Raw genomic sequence first — 20,802 nt, forward strand, 5'->3', positions numbered from 1 at the left:
TCCCCTCCCCTCAACTCCCCTCAACTCCCCTCCCCTCCCCTCAACTCCCCTCCCCTCCCCTCAACTCCCCTCCCCTCCCCTCCCCTCCCCTCCCCTCCCCTCCCCTCAACTCCCCTCCCCTCAACTCCCCTCCCCTCAACTCCCTCCCTCAACTCCCCTCCCCTCCCCTCCCCTCCCCTCCCCTCAACTCCCCTCCCCTCCCCTCCCTCCCCTCCCCTCAACTCCCTCCCCTCAACTCCCCTCCCCTCAACTCCCCTCCCCTCAACTCCCCTCCCCTCAACTCCCCTCCCCTCAACTCCCCTCCCCTCAACTCCCTCCCCTCAACTCCCCTCCCCTCCCCTCACTCCCCTCCCCTCAACTCCCCTCCCCTCAACTCCCTCAACTCCCCTCCCCTCAACTCCCCTCCCCTCCCCTCCCCTCAACTCCCCTCCCCTCAACTCCCCTCCCCTCCCCTCAACTCCCCTCCCTCCCCTCAACTCCCCTCCGCTCAACTCCCCTCCCCTCCCCTCAACTCCCCTCCCCTCCCCTCAACTCCCCTCCCCTCCCCTCAACTCCCCTCAACTCCCCTCCCCTCCCCTCAACTCCCCTCAACTCCCTCCCCTCAACTCCCTCCCTCAACTCCCCTCCCCTCAACTCCCTCCCCTCAACTCCCCTCCCCTCAACTCCCCTCCCCTCAACTCCCCTCCCCTCCCCTCAACTCCCCTCCCCTCAACTCCCCTGAACTCCCCTCCCCTCAACTCCCCTCAACTCCCCTCCCCTCAACTCCCCCCCTCAACTCCCCTCCCCTCAACTCCCCTCCCCTCAACTCCCCTCCCCTCAACTCCCCTCCCCTCCCCTCCCCTCCCCTCCCCTCCCCTCCCCTCCCCTCCCCTCCCCTCCCCTCCCCTCCCCTCCCCTCCCCTCCCCTCAACTCCCCTCAACTCCCCTCAACTCCCCTCAACTCAACTCCCCTCAACTCAACTCCCCTCAACTCCCCTCCCCTCAACTCCCCTCCCCTCAACTCCCCTCCCCTCAACTCCCCTCCCCTCAACTCCCCTCCCCTCAACTCCCCTCCCCTCAACTCCCCTCCCCTCAACTCCCCTCAACTCCCCTCCCCTCCCCTCCCCTCCCCTCCCCTCCCCTCCCCTCCCCTCCCCTCCCCTCCCCTCCCCTCCCCTCAACTCCCCTCCCCTCAACTCCCCTCCCCTCAACTCCCCTCCCCTCAACTCCCCTCCCCTCAACTCCCCTCCCCTCAACTCCCCTCCCCTCAACTCCCCTCCCCTCAACTCCCCTCCCCTCAACTCCCCTCCCCTCAACTCCCCTCCCCTCAACTCCCCTCCCCTCAACTCCCCTCCCCTCCCCTCCCCTCCCCTCCCCTCAACTCCCCTCCCCTCAACTCCCCTCCCCTCAACTCCCCTCCCCTCAACTCCCCTCCCCTCAACTCCCCTCCCCTCAACTCCCCTCCCCTCAACTCCCCTCCCCTCAACTCCCCTCCCCTCAACTCCCCTCCCCTCAACTCCCCTCCCCTCAACTCCCCTCCCCTCAACTCCCCTCCCCTCAACTCCCCTCCCCTCAACTCCCCTCCCCTCAACTCCCCTCCCCTCAACTCCCCTCCCCTCCCCTCCCCTCAACTCCCCTCCCCTCCCCTCAACTCCCCTCCCCTCAACTCCTCTCCCCTCCCCTCAACTCCCCTCCCCTCAACTCCCCTCCCCTCAACTCCCCTCCCCTCAACTGCCCTCCCCTCTCAACCCCCCTCCCCTCTCAACCCCCCTCCCCTCTCAACCTCCGACCAATTACTTTAAATCCCTGCCCCCTGGTTATTGATCTCGCTGCTAAGGGAAATAGGTCCTTCCTATCCACTCTATCTAGGCCCCCTCATAATCTTATACACCTCAATTAAGATTCGGCCCCTCGAGCCTGCTCCACCATTCAATAAGATCATGGCTGATCATCGACCTCAACTCCACTTTCCCCGCCCGATCCCCATATCCCTCGATTCCCCGAGAGTCCAAAAATCTATCGATCTCGGCCTTGAATATACTCAACGACTGAGCCTCCACAGCCCTCTGGGGCAGAGAATTCCAAAGATTCACCGCCCTCTGAGTGAAGAAATTCCTCCTCATCTCAGTCCTCAATGGCCGACCCCTTATCCTGAGACTGTGACCCCTGGTTCGAGACTCTCCAGCCCAGGGGGGAAACAGCCTCTCAGCATCGACCCTGTCAATCCCCCTCAGAATCTTAGACCTTTCAATGAGATCACCTCTCATTCTTCTAAACTCCAGAGAGTATCGGCCCAATCTACTCAATCTCTCCTCATAGGACAGCACTCTCATCCCAGGACCTCAAAGTTTTTGTTCCCGAACTCCCTGATCTGGGGTACCGGTCCTGTGGGTTGAGTTGAATTGTGTTTGATCAAAGACCCTTAAAAATCGAAAGAATTTCTTGCACATCGTGCAGACAAATCGGACGGCAAATTCATTCCCCTGTCCGCCTGACTGGGTTCAGGCCACGTGGTGATGATACAGCCAGTGCCAGTAGGAAATACTTTCATCCATTGTGCTAATCGAGCCAGGATATGACTGAAAATCAAACCATATAATGGGTTCTGCGGCCGAGAAAGTGCTGTGGGTGGGAGAGAGAGGCTGCCTCCGCGGGTCCAGATGGTCCACTCAAATCCCAACCATTTTGTAACGTTGGCTGGGGGATGGAGGGGGAAAGAGGGAAATGCGCGCCTTCCTCCTCCTCCTCCTCCTCCTCTCCGGTTAAATATCGGGAAGACCGAAGCCATTGTTTTCGGTCCCCCCCACGAACTCCGTTCCCGAGCCTCTGACTCCATCCCTCTCCCTAGCATCTGTCTGAGGCTGAGCCACACTGTTCGCAACCTCGGTGTCATACTTGACCCTGAAATAAGCTTCCGACCACATATCACAGAAATCACAGAAACCCCACAGTGCAGATAGAGGCCATTTCGGCCCATCGAGCCTGCACCGACACATATCCCACCCGATCCCCGTAACCCCTACACCAACACATATCCCACCCGATCCCCGTAACCCCTACACCAACACATATCCCACCCGATCCCCGTAACCCCTACACCAACACATATCCCACCCGATCCCCGTAACCCCTACACCAACACATATCCCACCCGATCCCCGTAACCCCTACACCAACACATATCCCACCCTATCCCCGTAACCCCACGTATTTAATCCCCCTAACACTAAGGGTCAATTTATCATAGCCAATCAACCTAACCCGCACATCTTTGGACTGTGGGAGGAAACCGGAGCACCCGGAGGAAACCCACGCAAACACGGGGAGAATGTCTGTGTGGAGTTTGCACAGTCACCCGAGGCCGGATTCGAACCCGGGTCCCTAGCGCTGTGAGGTAACAGTGCTAACCACTATGCCACCGCAGCATAACAAAGACCGCCTACTCCCAACTCCCTAACATCGCCCGTCTCCGCCTTTGCCTCAGCTCACCCGCTGCTGAACCCCTCATCCATGTCTTTGTTACCTCCAGACTTGACTATTCCAACGCACTCCAGGCTGGCCTCCCACATTGCACCCTACGTAAACTTGAGGTCATCCAAAACTCGGTTGCCCCCGTGTCCTAACTCGCACCGAGTCCCGTTCACCCATCACCCCCCCCCGCCCCCGTGCTCGCTGACCTACACCGGCTCCCGGTCCGGCAACACCTCGATTTCAAAATTCTCATCCTCCTGTTCAAATCCCTCCATGGCCCCTCGCCCCCTCCCTATCTCTGTAACCTCCTCCAGCCCCTACAATTCTCATCCTCCTGTTCAAATCCCTCCATGGCCCCTCACCCCCTCCCTATCTCTGTAACCTCCTCCAGCCCTACAATTCTCATCCTCCTGTTCAAATCCCTCCATGGCCCTCGCCCCCTCCCTATCTCTGTAACCTCCTCCAGCCCCTACAATTCTCATCCTCCTGTTCAAATCCCTCCATGGCTCCTCGCCCCCCTCCCTATCTCTGTAACCTCCTCCAGCCCCTACAATTCTCATCCTCCTGTTCAAATCCCTCCATGGCTCCTCGCCCCCCTCCCTATCTCTGTAACCTCCTCCAGCTCCTACAATTCTCATCCTCCTGTTCAAATCCCTCCATGGCTCCTCGCCCCCCTCCCTATCTCTGTAACCTCCTCCAGCCCCTACAATTCTCATCCTCCTGTTCAAATCCCTCCATGGCCCTCGCCCCCTCCCTATCTCTGTAACCTGCTCCAGCCCTACAATTCTCATCCTCCTGTTCAAATCCCTCCATGGCCCTCGCCCCCTCCCTATCTCTGTAACCTCCTCCAGCCCCTACAATTCTCATCCTCCTGTTCAAATCCTTCCATGGCCCCTCGCCCCCTCCCTATCTCTGTAACCTCCTCCAGCCCTACAATTCTCATCCTCCTGTTCAAATCCCTCCGTGGCCCCTCGCCCCGTCCCTATCTCTGTAACCTCCTCCAGCCCCTACAATTCTCATCCTCCTGTTCAAATCCCTCCATGGCCCTCGCCCCCTCCCTATCTCTGTAACCTCCTCCAGCCCTACAATTCTCATCCTCCTGTTCAAATCCCTCCATGGCCCTCACCCCTCACTATCTCTCTAACCTCCTCCAGCCCCTACAATTCTCATCCTCCTCTTCAAATCCCTCCATGGCCCTCACCCCTCACTATCTCCCTAACCTCCTCCAGCCCTACAATTCTCATCCTCCTGTTCAAATCCCTCCATGGTCCCTCGCCCCCTCCCTATCTCTGTAACCTCCTCTAGCCCTACAATTCTTATCCTCCTGTTCAAATCCCTCCATGGCCCTCGCCCCCTCCCTATCTCTGTAACCTCCTCCAGCCCCTACAATTCTCATCCTCCTGTTCAAATCCCTCCATGGCCCCTCGCCCCCTCCCTATCTCTGCAACCTCCTCCTGCCTCTACAATTCTCATCCTCCTGTTCAAATCCCTCCATGGCCCTCGCCCCCTCCCTATCTCTGTAATCTCCTCCAGTCCTACAATTCTCATCCTCCTGTTCAAATCCGTCCATGGCCCTCGCCCCCTCCCTATCTCTGTAACCTCCTCCAGCCCCTACAATTCTCATCCTCCTGTTCAAATCCCTCCATGGCCCTCGCCCCCTCCCTATCTCTGTAACCTCCTCCAGCCCTACAATTCTCATCCTCCTGTTCAAATCCCTCCATGGCCCCTCGCCCCCTCCCTATCTCTGTAACCTCCTCCAGCCCTACAATTCTCATCCTCCTGTTCAAATCCCTCCATGGCCCCTCGCCCCCTCCCTATCTCTAATCTCCTCCAGCCTTACAATTCTCATCCTCCTGTTCAAATCTCTCCATGGCCCCTCGCCCCCCTCCCTATCTCTGTAACCTCCTCCAGCCCCTACAATTCTCATCCTCCTGTTCAAATCCCTCCATGGCCCTCGCCCCCTCCCTATCTCTGTAACCTCCTACAGCCCCTACAATTCTCATCCTCCTGTTCAAATCCCTCCATGGCCCTCGCCCCCTCCCTATCTCTGTAACCTCCTCCAGCCCCTACAATTCTCATCCTCCTGTTCAAATCCCTCCATGGCCCTCGCCCCCTCCCTATCTCTGTAACCTGCTCCAGCCCTACAATTCTCATCCTCCTGTTCAAATCCCTCCATGGCCCTCGCCCCCTTCCTATCTCTGTAACCTCCTCCAGCCCCTACAATTCTCATCCTCCTGTTCAAATCCTTCCATGGCCCCTCGCCCCCTCCCTATCTCTGTAACCTCCTCCAGCCCTACAATTCTCATCCTCCTGTTCAAATCCCTCCGTGGCCCCTCGCCCCGTCCCTATCTCTGTAACCTCCTCCAGCCCCTACAATTCTCATCCTCCTGTTCAAATCCCTCCATGGCCCTCGCCCCCTCCCTATCTCTGTAACCTCCTCCAGCCCTACAATTCTCATCCTCCTGTTCAAATCCCTCCATGGCCCTCACCCCTCACTATCTCTCTAACCTCCTCCAGCCCCTACAATTCTCATCCTCCTGTTCAAATCCCTCCATGGCCCTCACCCCTCACTATCTCCCTAACCTCCTCCAGCCCTACAATTCTCATCCTCCTGTTCAAATCCCTCCATGGTCCCTCGCCCCCTCCCTATCTCTGTAACCTCCTCTAGCCCTACAATTCTTATCCTCCTGTTCAAATCCCTCCATGGCCCTCGCCCCCTCCCTATCTCTGTAACCTCCTCCAGCCCCTACAATTCTCATCCTCCTGTTCAAATCCCTCCATGGCCCCTCGCCCCCTCCCTATCTCTGCAACCTCCTCCAGCCTCTACAATTCTCATCCTCCTGTTCAAATCCCTCCATGGCCCTCGCCCCCTCCCTATCTCTGTAATCTCCTCCAGTCCTACAATTCTCATCCTCCTGTTCAAATCCGTCCATGGCCCTCGCCCCCTCCCTATCTCTGTAACCTCCTCCAGCCCCTACAATTCTCATCCTCCTGTTCAAATCCCTCCATGGCCCTCGCCCCCTCCCTATCTCTGTAACCTCCTCCAGCCCTACAATTCTCATCCTCCTGTTCAAATCCCTCCATGGCCCCTCGCCCCCTCCCTATCTCTGTAACCTCCTCCAGCCCTACAATTCTCATCCTCCTGTTCAAATCCCTCCATGGCCCCTCGCCCCCTCCCTATCTCTAATCTCCTCCAGCCTTACAATTCTCATCCTCCTGTTCAAATCTCTCCATGGCCCCTCGCCCCCCTCCCTATCTCTGTAACCTCCTCCAGCCCCGACAATTCTCATCCTCCTGTTCAGATCCCTCCATGGCCCTCGCCCCCTCCCTATCTCTGTAAACTCCTCCAGCCCTACAATTCTCATCCTCCTGTTCAAATCCCTCCATGGCCCTCGCCCCCTCCCTATCTCTGTAACCTCCTCCAGCCCCTACAATTCTCATCCTCCTGTTCAAATCCCTCCATGGCCCCTCGCCCCCCTCCCTATCTCTGTAACCTCTTCCAGCCCCTACAATTCTCATCCTCCTGTTCAAATCCCTCCATGGTCCCTCGCCCCCTCCCTATCTCTGTAACCTCCTCCAGCCCTACAATTCTCATCCTCCTGTTCAAATCCCTCCATGGCCCTCACCCCCTCCCTATCTCTGTAACCTCCTACAGCCCCTACAATTCTCATCCTCCTGTTCAAATCCCTCCATGGCCCTCGCCCCCTGCAGCCACGATGCGCCGGTGGTGGAGGGAGTGAATGTTTAAGGTAACGGAAGGGGTGCTGATCGAGCGGGCGGCTTTGTCCTGGATTGGAGTCGAGCTTCTCCGGTGTTGATCCATCCGAGGAATCGAACGAGAGTGGCCTGTTGACTGTCTCTCTATCTCTCTCCTCTCACAGGTATCTCCGGGAAGAGCCAGTTACTGTTTGCCATTGTGTTCACCTCCCGATATCTCGACCTCTTCACCAACTTCATCTCGTTTTACAACACGTGTATGAAGGTAACAGGAAGTGTGAACCTGGCTTTATTACTGCCTCACCCAGTTCTCCGATCATCTCTTCCTTCCCTTCTATCTGGGGGCTTCATTAGAACCAAGTTCTCTATCACTGATTGAGTAGATTGGGCCGATACTCTGTGGAGTTTAGAAGAATGAGAGGTGATCTCATTGAAACATATAAGATTCTGAGGGGGCTTGACAGGGTAGATGCTGAGAGGCTGTTTCCCCCTGGGCTGGAGAGTCTCGAACCAGGGGTCACAGTCTCAGGATAAGGGGTCGGCCATTGAGGACTGAGATGAGGAGGAATTTCTTCACTCAGAGGGCGGTGAATCTTTGGAATTCTCTGCCCCAGAGGGCTGTGGAGGCTCAGTCGTTGAGTATATTCAAGGCTGAGATCGATAGATTTTTGGACTCTCGGGGAATCGAGGGATATGGGGATCGGGCGGGGAAAGTGGAGTTGAGGTCGAAGATCAGCCATGATCTTATTGAATGGTGGAGCAGGCTCGAGGGGCCGAATGGCCGACTCCTGCTCCTAATTCTGATGTTCTTCTTAACCCGTGCTATACCTGCCCTGGGAGTGTTTGATGGGACAGTGTAGAGGAAGCTTTACTCTGTATCTAACCCCGTGCTGTACCTACCCTGGGAGTGTTTGATGGGACAGTGTAGAGGGAGCTTTACTCTGTATCTAACCCCGTGCTGTACCTGCCCTGGGAGTGTTTGATGGGACAGTCTAGAGGAAGCTTTACTCTGTATGTAACCCCGTGCTGTACCTGCACTGGGAGTGTTTGATGGGACAGTGTAGAGGGAGCTTTACTCTGTATCTAACCCCGTGCTGCACCTGCCCTGGGAGTGTTTGATGGGACAGTGTAGAGGGAGCTTTACTCTGTATCTAACCCGTGCTGTACCTGCCCTGGGAGTGATTGATGGGACAGTGTAGAGGGAGCTTTACTCTGTATCTAACCCGTGCTGTACCTGCCCTGGGAGTGTTTGATGGGACAGTGTAGAGGGAGCTTTACTCTGTATCTAACCCCGTGCTGTACCTGCCCTGGGAGTGTTTGATGGGGCAGTGTAGAGGGAGCTTTACTCTGTATCTAACCCCGTGCTGAATCTGCCCTGGGAGTGTTTGATGGGACAGTGTAGAGAGAGCTTTACTCTGTATCTAACTCCGTGCTGTACCTGCCCTGGGTGTGTTTGATGGGACAGTGTAGAGAGAGCTTTACTCTGTATCTAACCCCGTGATGTACCTGCCCTGGGAGTGTTTGATTGGGTAGTGTAGAGGGAGCTTTACTCTGTATCTAACCCGTGCTGTACCTGCCCGGGGAGTGTTTGATGGGACAGTGTAGAGGGGGCTTTACTCTGTATCTAACCCGTGCTGTACCTGCCCTGGGAGTGTTTGATGGGGCAGTGTAGAGGGAGCTTTACTCTGTATCTAACCCGTGCTGTACCTGCCCTGGGAGTGTTTGATGGGACAGTGTAGAGGGAGCTTTACTCTGTATCTAACCCCGTGCTGTACCTGCCCTGGGAGTGTTTGATGGGACAGTGTAGAGGGAGCTTTACTCTGTATCTAACCCCGTGCTGTACCTGCCCTGGGAGTGTTTGATGGGGCAGTGTAGAGGGAGCTTTACTCTGTATCTAACCCGTGCTGTCCCTGCCCTGTCCTAGGTTGTGTATATCAGTTGCTCCTATAGCACATTGTGGATGATTTACTCCAAGTTCAAGGCGACTTACGATGGAAACCATGACACCTTCCGGATTGAATTCCTGCTGGTCCCCACTGCCATCTTGGCATTTCTCGTCAACCATGATTTCACTCCTCTTGAGGTACGAGCGCCCAGATTTAAATGAACTGCCGTAGATCTACCAATGTATTCTCTCTCTCGGCAGTGCGCCAGTAATCCATAATCCAGGCCCACACTCCCTGGTGCCAGTACTGAGGGAGCGCTGCACTGTCGGAGGTAGATGTATATACTCTAGGACTCGAGCTCCATAATCCAGGCCCACACTCCCCGGTGCCAGTACTGAGGGAGCGCTGCACTGTCGGAGGTAGATGTATATACTCTAGGACTCGAGCTCCATAATCCAGGCCCACACTCCCCGGTGCCAGTACTGAGGGAGCGCTGCACTGTCGGAGGTAGATGTATATACTCTAGGACTCGAGCCCCATAATCCAGGCCCACACTCCCCAGTGCCAGTACTGAGGGAGCGCTGCACTGTCGGAGGTAGATGTATATACTCTAGGACTCGAGCTCCATAATCCAGGCCCACACTCCCCGGTGCCAGTACTGAGGGAGCGCTGCACTGTCGGAGGTAGATGTATATACGCGAAGACTCGAGCCCCGTAATCCAGGCCCACACTCCCCGGTGCCAGTACTGAGGGAGCGCTGCACTGTCGGACGTAGATGTATATACTGTAGGACTCGAGCCCCATAATCCAGGCCCACACTCGCCGGTGCCAGTACTGAGGGAGCGCTGCACTGTCGGAGGTAGATGTATATACTCTAGGACTCGAGCCCCATAATCCAGGCCCACACTCCCCGGTGCCAGTACTGAGGGAGTGCTGCACTGTCGGAGGTAGATGTATATACTCTAGGACTCGAGCTCCATAATCCAGGCCCACACTCCCCGGTGCCAGTACTGAGGGAGCGCTGCACTGTCGGAGGTAGATGTATATACTCTAGGACTCGAGCCCCATAATCCAGGCCCACACTCCCCGGTGCCACTACTGAGGGAGTGCTGCACTGTCGGAGGTAGATGTATATACTCTCGGACTCGAGTCCCATAATCCAGGCCCACACTGCCCGGTGCCAGTACTGAGGGAGTGCTGCACTGTCGGAGGTAGATGTATATACTCTAGGACTCGAGCCCCATAATCCAGGCCCACACTCCCCGGTGCCAGTACTGAGGGAGCGCTGCACTGTCGGAGGTAGATGTATATACTCTAGGACTCGAGCCCCATAATCCAGGCCCACACTCCCCGGTGCCAGTACTGAGGGAGTGCTGCACTGTCGGAGGTAGATGTATATACTCTAGGACTCGAGCCCCATAATCCAGGCCCACACTCCCCGGTGCCAGTACTGAGGGAGCGCTGCACTGTCGGAGGTAGATGTATATACTCTAGGACTCGAGCCCCATAATCCAGGCCCACACTCCCCGGTGGCAGTACTGAGGGAGCGCTGCACTGTCGGAGGTAGATGTATATACTCTAGGACTCGAGCCCCATAATCCAGGCCCACACTGCCCGGTGCCAGTACTGAGGGAGCGCTGCACTGTCGGAGGTAGATGTATATACTCTAGGACTGGAGCCCCATAATCCAGGCCCACACTCCCCGGTGGCAGTATTGAGGGAGCGCTGCACTGTCGGAGGTAGATGTATATACTCTAGGACTCGAGCCCCATAATCCAGGCCCACACTCCCCGGTGGCAGTACTGAGGGAGCACTGCACTGTCGGAGGTAGATATATATACTCTCGGACTTGAGCCCCATAATCCAGGCCCACACTCCCCGGTGCCAGTACTGAGGGAGCACTGCACTGTCGGAGGTAGATGTATATACTCTAGGACTCGAGCCCCATAATCCAGGCCCACACTCCCCGGTGCCAGTACTGAGGGAGTGCTGCACTGTCGGAGGTAGATGTATATACTCTAGGACTCGAGCCCCATAATCCAGGCCCACACTCCCCGGTGCCTGTACTGAGGGAGCGCTGCACTGTCGGAGGTCGATGTATATACTCTAGGACTGGAGCTCCATAATCCAGGCCCACACTCCCCGGTGCCAGTACTGAGGGAGCGCTGCACTGTCGGAGGTAGATGTATATACTCTAGGACTCGAGCCCCATAATCCAGGCCCACACTCCCCGGTGCCAGTACTGAGGGAGCGCTGCACTGTCGGAGGTAGATGTATATACTCCAGGACTGGAGCCCCATAATCCAGGCCCACACTCCCTGGTGCCAGTACTGAGGGAGTGCTGCACTGTCGGAGGTAGATGTATATACTCTAGGACTGGAGCCCCATAATCCAGGCCCACACTCCCCGGTGCCAGTACTGAGGGAGCGCTGCACTGTCGGAGGTAGATGTATATACTCTAGGACTCGAGCCCCATAATCCAGGCCCACACTCCCCGGTGCCAGCACTGAGGGAGAGCTGCACTGTCGGAGGTAGATGTTTCCACTCTAGGACTCGAGCCCCATAATCCAGGCCCACACTCCCCGGTGCCAGTACTGAGGGAGCGCTGCACTGTCGGAGGTAGATGTTTCCACTCTAGGACTCGAGCCCCATAATCCAGGCCCACACTCCCCGGTGCCAGTACAGAGGGAGCGCTGCACTGTCGGAGGTAAATGTATATACTCTAGGACTTGAGCCCCATAATCCAGGCCCACACTCCCCGGTGCCAGTACTGAGGGAGTGCTGCACTGTCGGAGGTAGATGTATATACTCTAGGACTCGAGCCCCATAATCCAGGCCGACACTCCCCGGTGCCAGTACTGAGGGAGCGCTGCACTGTCGGAGGTAGATGTATATACTCTAGGACTCGAGCCCCATAATCCAGGCCGACACTCCCCGGTGCCAGTACTGAGGAAGCGCTGCACTGTCGGAGGTAGATGTATATACTCTAGGACTCGAGCCCCATAATCCAGGCCCACACTCCCCGGTGCCAGTACTGAGGGAGTGCTGCACTGTCGGAGGTAGATGTATATACTCTAGGACCCGAGCCCCATAATCCAGGCCCACACTCCCCGGTGCCAGTACTGAGGGAGCGCTGCACTGTCGGAGGTAGATGTATATACTCTAGGACTCGAGCCCCATAATCCAGGCCCACACTGCCCGGTGCCAGTACTGAGGGAGCGCTGCACTGTCGGAGGTAGATGTATATACTCTAGGACTCGAGCCCCATAATCCAGGCCCACACTCCCCGGTGGCAGTACTGAGGGAGCACTGCACTGTCGGAGGTAGATATATATACTCTCGGACTTGAGCCCCATAATCCAGGCCCACACTCCCCGGTGCCAGTACTGAGGGAGCACTGCACTGTCGGAGGTAGATGTATATACTCTAGGACTCGAGCCCCATAATCCAGGCCCACACTCCCCGGTGCCAGTACTGAGGGAGTGCTGCACTGTCGGAGGTAGATGTATATACTCTAGGACTCGAGCCCCATAATCCAGGCCCACACTCCCCGGTGCCTGTACTGAGGGAGCGCTGCACTGTCGGAGGTCGATGTATATACTCTAGGACTGGAGCTCCATAATCCAGGCCCACACTCCCCGGTGCCAGTACTGAGGGAGCGCTGCACTGTCGGAGGTAGATGTATATACTCTAGGACTCGAGCCCCATAATCCAGGCCCACACTCCCCGGTGCCAGTACTGAGGGAGCGCTGCACTGTCGGAGGTAGATGTATATACTCCAGGACTGGAGCCCCATAATCCAGGCCCACACTCCCTGGTGCCAGTACTGAGGGAGTGCTGCACTGTCGGAGGTAGATGTATATACTCTAGGACTGGAGCCCCATAATCCAGGCCCACACTCCCCGGTGCCAGTACTGAGGGAGCGCTGCACTGTCGGAGGTAGATGTATATACTCTAGGACTCGAGCCCCATAATCCAGGCCCACACTCCCCGGTGCCAGCACTGAGGGAGAGCTGCACTGTCGGAGGTAGATGTTTCCACTCTAGGACTCGAGCCCCATAATCCAGGCCCACACTCCCCGGTGCCAGTACTGAGGGAGCGCTGCACTGTCGGAGGTAGATGTTTCCACTCTAGGACTCGAGCCCCATAATCCAGGCCCACACTCCCCGGTGCCAGTACAGAGGGAGCGCTGCACTGTCGGAGGTAAATGTATATACTCTAGGACTTGAGCCCCATAATCCAGGCCCACACTCCCCGGTGCCAGTACTGAGGGAGTGCTGCACTGTCGGAGGTAGATGTATATACTCTAGGACTCGAGCCCCATAATCCAGGCCGACACTCCCCGGTGCCAGTACTGAGGGAGCGCTGCACTGTCGGAGGTAGATGTATATACTCTAGGACTCGAGCCCCATAATCCAGGCCGACACTCCCCGGTGCCAGTACTGAGGAAGCGCTGCACTGTCGGAGGTAGATGTATATACTCTAGGACTCGAGCCCCATAATCCAGGCCCACACTCCCCGGTGCCAGTACTGAGGGAGTGCTGCACTGTCGGAGGTAGATGTATATACTCTAGGACCCGAGCCCCATAATCCAGGCCCACACTCCCCGGTGCCAGTACTGAGGGAGCGCTGCACTGTCGGAGGTAGATGTATATACTCTAGGACTCGAGCCCCATAATCCAGGCCCACACTGCCCGGTGCCAGTACTGAGGGAGCGCTGCACTGTCGGAGGTAGATGTATATACTCTAGGACTGGAGCCCCATAATCCAGGCCCACACTCCCCGGTGGCAGTATTGAGGGAGCGCTGCACTGTCGGAGGTAGATGTATATACTCTAGGACTCGAGCCCCATAATCCAGGCCCACACTCCCCGGTGGCAGTACTGAGGGAGCACTGCACTGTCGGAGGTAGATATATATACTCTCGGACTTGAGCCCCATAATCCAGGCCCACACTCCCCGGTGCCAGTACTGAGGGAGCACTGCACTGTCGGAGGTAGATGTATATACTCTAGGACTCGAGCCCCATAATCCAGGCCCACACTCCCCGGTGCCAGTACTGAGGGAGTGCTGCACTGTCGGAGGTAGATGTATATACTCTAGGACTCGAGCCCCATAATCCAGGCCCACACTCCCCGGTGCCTGTACTGAGGGAGCGCTGCACTGTCGGAGGTCGATGTATATACTCTAGGACTGGAGCTCCATAATCCAGGCCCACACTCCCCGGTGCCAGTACTGAGGGAGCGCTGCACTGTCGGAGGTAGATGTATATACTCTAGGACTCGAGCCCCATAATCCAGGCCCACACTCCCCGGTGCCAGTACTGAGGGAGCGCTGCACTGTCGGAGGTAGATGTATATACTCCAGGACTGGAGCCCCATAATCCAGGCCCACACTCCCTGGTGCCAGTACTGAGGGAGTGCTGCACTGTCGGAGGTAGATGTATATACTCTAGGACTGGAGCCCCATAATCCAGGCCCACACTCCCCGGTGCCAGTACTGAGGGAGCGCTGCACTGTCGGAGGTAGATGTATATACTCTAGGACTCGAGCCCCATAATCCAGGCCCACACTCCCCGGTGCCAGCACTGAGGGAGAGCTGCACTGTCGGAGGTAGATGTTTCCACTCTAGGACTCGAGCCCCATAATCCAGGCCCACACTCCCCGGTGCCAGTACTGAGGGAGCGCTGCACTGTCGGAGGTAGATGTTTCCACTCTAGGACTCGAGCCCCATAATCCAGGCCCACACTCCCCGGTGCCAGTACAGAGGGAGCGCTGCACTGTCGGAGGTAAATGTATATACTCTAGGACTTGAGCCCCATAATCCAGGCCCACACTCCCCGGTGCCAGTACTGAGGGAGTGCTGCACTGTCGGAGGTAGATGTATATACTCTAGGACTCGAGCCCCATAATCCAGGCCGACACTCCCCGGTGCCAGTACTGAGGGAGCGCTGCACTGTCGGAGGTAGATGTATATACTCTAGGACTCGAGCCCCATAATCCAGGCCGACACTCCCCGGTGCCAGTACTGAGGAAGCGCTGCACTGTCGGAGGTAGATGTATATACTCTAGGACTCGAGCCCCATAATCCAGGCCCACACTCCCCGGTGCCAGTACTGAGGGAGTGCTGCACTGTCGGAGGTAGATGTATATACTCTAGGACTCGAGCCCCATAATCCAGGCCCACACTCCCCGGTGCCAGTACTGAGGGAGCGCTGCACTGTCGGAGGTAGATCATAGAAAGATTACAGCACGAAAGAAGGCCATTCGGCCCGTCAATCCCATGCCGGCTCCCTGCAAGAGCACTTCAGCTAGTCCCACTCCCCCGTCCTTTCCCTGTAGCCCTGCATATTTCTTTCCTTCAGGTACTTATCCAATTCCCTTTTGAAAGCCACGATTGAATCTGCCTCCACTTTCAGGCAGTGCATTCCAGATCTGAACCACTCGCTGTGTAAAACAGTTTTTCCTCATGTCGCCTTTGGTTCTTCTGCCAATCACCTTAAATCTGTGTCCTCTGGTTCTCGACCCTTCCGCCAATGGGAACAGTTTCTCTCTATCTACTGTGTCCAGACCCCTCATGATTTTGAACACCTCAATCAAATCTCCCCTTAACCTTCTCTGCTCCAAGGAGAACAATCCCAGCTTCTCCAGTCTCTCCACATCACTGAAGTCCCTCATCCCTGGTACCATTCTGGTCAATCTCCCCTTAACCTTCTCTGCTCCAAGGAGAACAACCCCAGCTTCTCCAGTCTCTCCACATCACTGAAGTCCCTCATCCCCGGTACCATTCTGGTCAATCTCCCCTTAACCTTCTCTGCTCTAAGGAGAACAACCGCAGCTTCTCCAGTCTCTCCACATCACTGAAGTCCCTCATCCCTGGTACCATTCTGGTCAATCTCCCCTTAACCTTCTCTGCTCCAAGGAGAACAACCCCAGCTTCTCCAGTCTCTCCACATCACTGAAGTCCCTCATCCCTGGTACCATTCTGGTCAATCTCCCCTTAACCTTCTCTGCTCTAAGGAGAACAATCCCAGCTTCTCCAGTCTCTCCACATCACTGAAGTCCCTCATCCCTGGTCCCATTCTGGTCAATCTCCCCTTAACCTTCTCTGCTCTAAGGAGAACAATCCCAGCTTCTCCAGTCTCTCCACATCACTGAAGTCCCTCATCCCTGGTACCATTCTGGTCAATCTCCTCTTAACCTTCTCTGCTCTAAGGAGAACAATCCCAGCTTCTCCAGTCTCTCCACATCACTGAAGTCCCTCATCCCTGGTACCATTCTGGTCAATCTCCCCCTTAACCTTCTCTGCTCTAAGGAGAACAATCCCAGCTTCTCCAGTCTCTCCACATCACTGAAGTCCCTCATCCCTGGTCCATTCTGGTCAATCTCCTCTTAACCTTCTCTGCTCTAAGGAGAACAACCCCAGCTTCTCCAGTCTCTCCACATCACTGAAGTCCCTCATCCCTGGTACCATTCTGCTCAATCTTTCTTGCACCCTCTCTAAGGCCTTCACATCCTTCCTAAAGTGCGGAGCCCAGAATTGGACACAATACTCCAGTTGAGGCCGAACCAGTGTTTTATAAAGGTTGACTTATACCTCTATTCATGTAGCCCAGGATCCCGTAAGCTTTTTTAACTGATTTCTAGGCCCTACTCTGGGGCTGGAGCTGAGAGTGTGTCAGTATTGATGGTTCCATGGTGTCCTACAGATCATGTGGACCTTCTCGATTTATCTGGAGTCAGTGGCCATCCTGCCTCAGCTGTTCATGGTCAGTAAGACGGGAGAGGCGGAGACAATCACCAGCCATTACCTCTTCGCTCTGGGCCTATACCGCACCCTGTACCTCCTGAACTGGATCTGGCGTTACTACAGCGAGGGCTTCTTCGATCTCATCGCCATCGTGGCGGGCATTGTGCAGACCATCCTCTACTGCGACTTCTTCTATCTCTACATCACCAAAGGTCAGAGTGAGTCCTGGGCTCGTGTCCTGTTCCCCGAGGAGTCTCTGCGTCCCCTCGGCCCTCCCCTCCCCTTCCCTCCCCCTTCCCTTCCCTCGCTGAGTCACTCCCCTCGGCGCTCCACTCCCCCTCCCTCCCCCTCGCAGCCCACTCCCCCGCCGTTCCCTCGCTGCCCACTCCCCCCTCCGTCCCCTCGCTGCCCACTCCCCCTCCGTCCCCTCGCTGCCCACTCCCCCTCCGTCCCCCTCGCTGCCCACTCCCCCTCCGTCCCCTCGCTGCCCACTCCCCCCTCCGTCCCCTCGCTGCCCACTCCCCCTCCGTCCCCTCGCTGCCCACTCCCCCTCCGTCCCCTCGCTGCCCACTCCCCCTCCCTCCCCTCGCTGCGTCACTCCCCTCTCTGCGTCACTCCCCTCCCTCCCCTCTCTGCGTCACTCCCCTCCCTCCCCTCGCAGCCCACTCCCCTCCCTCCCCTCGCAGCCCACTCCCCTCCCTCCCCTCGCTGCCCACTCCCCCTCCGTCCCCTCGCTGCCCACTCCCCCTCCGTCCCCTCGCTGCCCCACTCCCCCCTCTCTCCCCCTCGCTGCGTCACTCCCCTCGCTGCGTCACTCCCCTCCCTCCCCTCGCAGCCCACTCCCCTCCCTCCCCTCGCAGCCCACTCCCCTCCCTCCCCTCGCTGCCCACTCCCCCTCCCTCCCCCTCGCTGCCCACTCCCCCTCTCTCCCCTCGCTGCGTCGCTCCCCCCCCCCTCCCTCCCCACTCCCCCTCCCTCCCCACTCCCCCTCCCTCCCCACTCCCCCTCCCCCTCCCCACTCCCCCCTCCCTCCCCACTCCCACTCCCCCCTCCCTCCCCACTCCCCCCTCCCTCCCCACTCCCCCCTCCCTCCCCACTCCCCCCTCCCTCCCCCACTCCCCCCTCCCTCCCCCACTCCCCCCCTCCCTCCTCCCCCCCCCCCTCCCTCCTCCCCCCCCTCCCTCCTCCCTCCCCCTCCCCTCCCTCCTCCCTCCCCCCTCCCTCCTCCCCCTCCCTCCTCCCCCTCCCTCCTCCCCCTCCCTCCTCCCCCTCCCTCCTCCCCCTCCCTCCTCCCCCTCCCTCCTCCCCCTCCCTCCTCCCCCTCCCTCCTCCCCCTCCCTCCTCCCCCTCCCTCCTCCCCCTCTCCTCCCTCCCCCTTTCCTCCTCCCTCCCCCTTTCCTCCCTCCCCCTTTCCTCCCTCCCCCTTTCCTCCCTCCCCCTTTCCTCCCTCCCCCCTTTCCTCCCTCCCCCTTTCCTCCCTCCCCCTTTCCTCCCTCCCCCTTTCCTCCCTCCCCCTTTCCTCCCTCCCCCTTTCCTCCCTCCCCCTTTCCTCCTCCCCCCTTTCCTCCCTCCCCCTTTCCTCCCTCCCCCTTTCCTCCCTCCCCCTTTCCTCCCTCCCCCTTTCCTCCCTCCCCCTTTCCTCCCTCCCCCTTTCCTCCCTCCTCCTTTCCTCCCCTCCATTCCTCCCTCCATTCCTCCCTCCTTTCCTCCTTCCTTTCCTCCTTCCTTCCCTCCCTCCCTCCCTCCCTCCTTCCCTCCTTCCCTCCTTCCCTCCCTCCCTCCTTCCCTCCCTCCCTCACTCCCTCCCTCCCTCCCTCCTTCCCTACCTCCCTCCTTCCCTACCTCCCTCCTTCCCTACCTCCCTCCCTCCCTCCTTCCTTTCTCCTTCCTTCCCTCCCTCCCTCCCTCCTTCCTTCCTTCCTTCCCTTCCTCCCTCCCTCCTTCCCTTCCTTCCTCCCTCCCTCTTTCCTCCCTCCCTCCCTCTTTCCTCTCTCCTCCCTCCCTCCTTCCCTCCTTCCCTCCTTCCCTCCCTCCCTCCCTCCTTCCCTCCCTCCCGCCTTCCCTCCCTCCTTCCTCCCTCCCTCCTTCCCTCCTTCCCTCCCTCCTTCCTTCCTTCCCTCCTTCCTTCCTTCCCTCCCTCCTTCCTTCCCTCCCTCCCTCCTTCCTTCCCTCCCTCCTTCCTTCCCTCCCTCCTTCCTTCCCTCCCTCCTTCCGACCCTCCCTCCTTCCTTCCCTCCCTCTTTCCTCCCTCCCTCCCTCTCCCCTCCCTCCCTCCCTCCTTCCCTCCTTCCGACCCTCCTTCCTTCCTTCCCTCCTTCCCTCCCTCCCTCCCTCCTTCCCTCCCTCCTTCCCTCCTTCCCTCCCTCCTTCCCTCCCTCCTTCCCTCCCTCCTTCCCTCCCTCCTTCCCTCCCTCCTTCCCTCCCTCCTTCCCTCCCTCCTTCCCTCCCTCCTTCCCTCCCTCCTTCCTTCCCTCCCTCCTTCCCTCCCTCCCTCCCTCCTTCCTTCCCTCCCTCCCTCCCTCCCTCCCTCCCTCCCTCCCTCCTTCCCTCCCTCCTTTCCTCCCTCCTTTCCTCCCTCCTTTCCTCCCTCCTTTCCTCCCTCCTTTCCTCCCTCCTTTCCTCCCTCCTTCCTTCCCTCCCTCCCTCCCTCCTTCCTTCCCTCCCTCCCCTCCCTCCCTCCTTCCTTTCCTCCCTCCCTTCCTCCTTCCTTTCCTCCCTCCCTTCCTCCTTCCTTTCCTCCCTCCCTTCCTCCCTCCCTCCTTCCTTTCCTCCCTCCCTCTTTCCTCCCTCCCTCCCTCCCTCCTTCCCTCTCTCCCTCTCTCCTTCCTTCCCTCTCTCCTTCCTTCCCTCTCTCCTTCCTTCCCTTCCTTCCCTCCCTCCTTCCCTCCCTCCCTCCCTCCTTCCCTCCCTCCTTCCCTCCCTCCTTCCCTCCCTCCTTCCCTCCCTCCTTCCCTCCCTCCTTCCCTCCCTCCTTCCCTCCTTCCTTCCCTCCTTCCTTCCCTTCCTCCCTCCCCTCCCTCCCTCCCCTCCCTCCTTCCCTCCCCTCCCTCCTTCCCTTCCTCCCTCCTTCCCTCCCTTCCTCCCTCCCTTCCCTCCCTCCCTCCTTCCCTTCCTCCCTCCCTCCCTCCCTCCCTCTCTCTTTCCTCCCTCTCTCTTTCCTCTCTCTCCTCCCTCCCTCTTTCCTCCCTCCCTCCCTCGCCCCCCTACCGCACCCCCCCCCCCCCCCCCCCCCCCCTCCAGGCCGGGGACGGAGCCTGGGCCTTTCCTGCTCTGTGGGAGGGAGGGAGGGAGAGAGTTGCCACTGAGGCTTCGGGGGGTTTGATGCGGGCGGGCGGGTGCGGGGTGTATACGGATGGTCTGTGGGTGCAGTGACTCGACCCCCTTATCCTGAGACTGTGACCCCTGGTTCATAGAAGATAGGAGCAGGAGTCGGCCATTCGGCCCCTCGAGCCTGCTCCGCCATTCAATGAGATCATGGCTGATCATCCAAATTCAGTACCCTGTCCCTGCCTTCTCCCCATATCCCTTGATCCCTTTAGCCTTAAGAAATATATCCAACACCTCCTTGAATATATTTAATGAATTGGCCTCCACTGCCTTCTGTGGTAGAGAATTCCACAGGTTCACCACTCTCTGGGTGAAGAAATTCCTCCTCATCTCTGTCCTAAATTCGGCTTTTACCCCCTTATCCTTAGACTGTTACCCCCTGGTTCTGGACTCCCCCGGCCATCGGGAACATCCTTCCTGCATCTAGTCTGTCCAGTCCTGTCAGAATTTTATAAGTTTCAATGAAATCCCCTCTCATTCTTCTAAACTCCAGCGAGTATAAGCCCAATCGACCCAATCTCTCCTCATATGTCATTCCTGCCATCCCAGGTATCAGTCTGGTGAATCTTCGCTGCACTCCCTCCATGGCAAGAACATCCTTCCTCAGATAAGGCGACCAAAACTGCACACAATACTCAAGGTGTGGTCTCACCAAGGCCCTGTACAACTGCAGC

At 58.0% G+C, this 20,802-nt stretch overlaps 1 protein-coding gene across 1 annotated transcript in view; it reads left to right on the forward strand.

The window, feature by feature from the left end:
- LOC147116801 (uncharacterized) overlaps positions 1-20,802 on the forward strand; it is a 31,786-nt gene that overhangs the window by 3,320 nt on the left and 7,664 nt on the right. The window contains exons 2-4 of the mRNA XM_085987165.1: positions 7,332-7,432; positions 9,092-9,250; positions 16,761-17,537. Of these exons, the coding sequence (XP_085843291.1) occupies positions 7,332-7,432; positions 9,092-9,250; positions 16,761-17,537 (1,037 nt within the window). The remainder of the gene's footprint in view (positions 1-7,331; positions 7,433-9,091; positions 9,251-16,760; positions 17,538-20,802) is intronic.

This window comes from Somniosus microcephalus, chromosome 5, assembly GCF_052327205.1.
Source record: "Somniosus microcephalus isolate GS21.2 chromosome 5, FLI_Smic_1.0, whole genome shotgun sequence".
Classification (NCBI taxonomy): domain Eukaryota; kingdom Metazoa; phylum Chordata; class Chondrichthyes; order Squaliformes; family Somniosidae; genus Somniosus; species Somniosus microcephalus.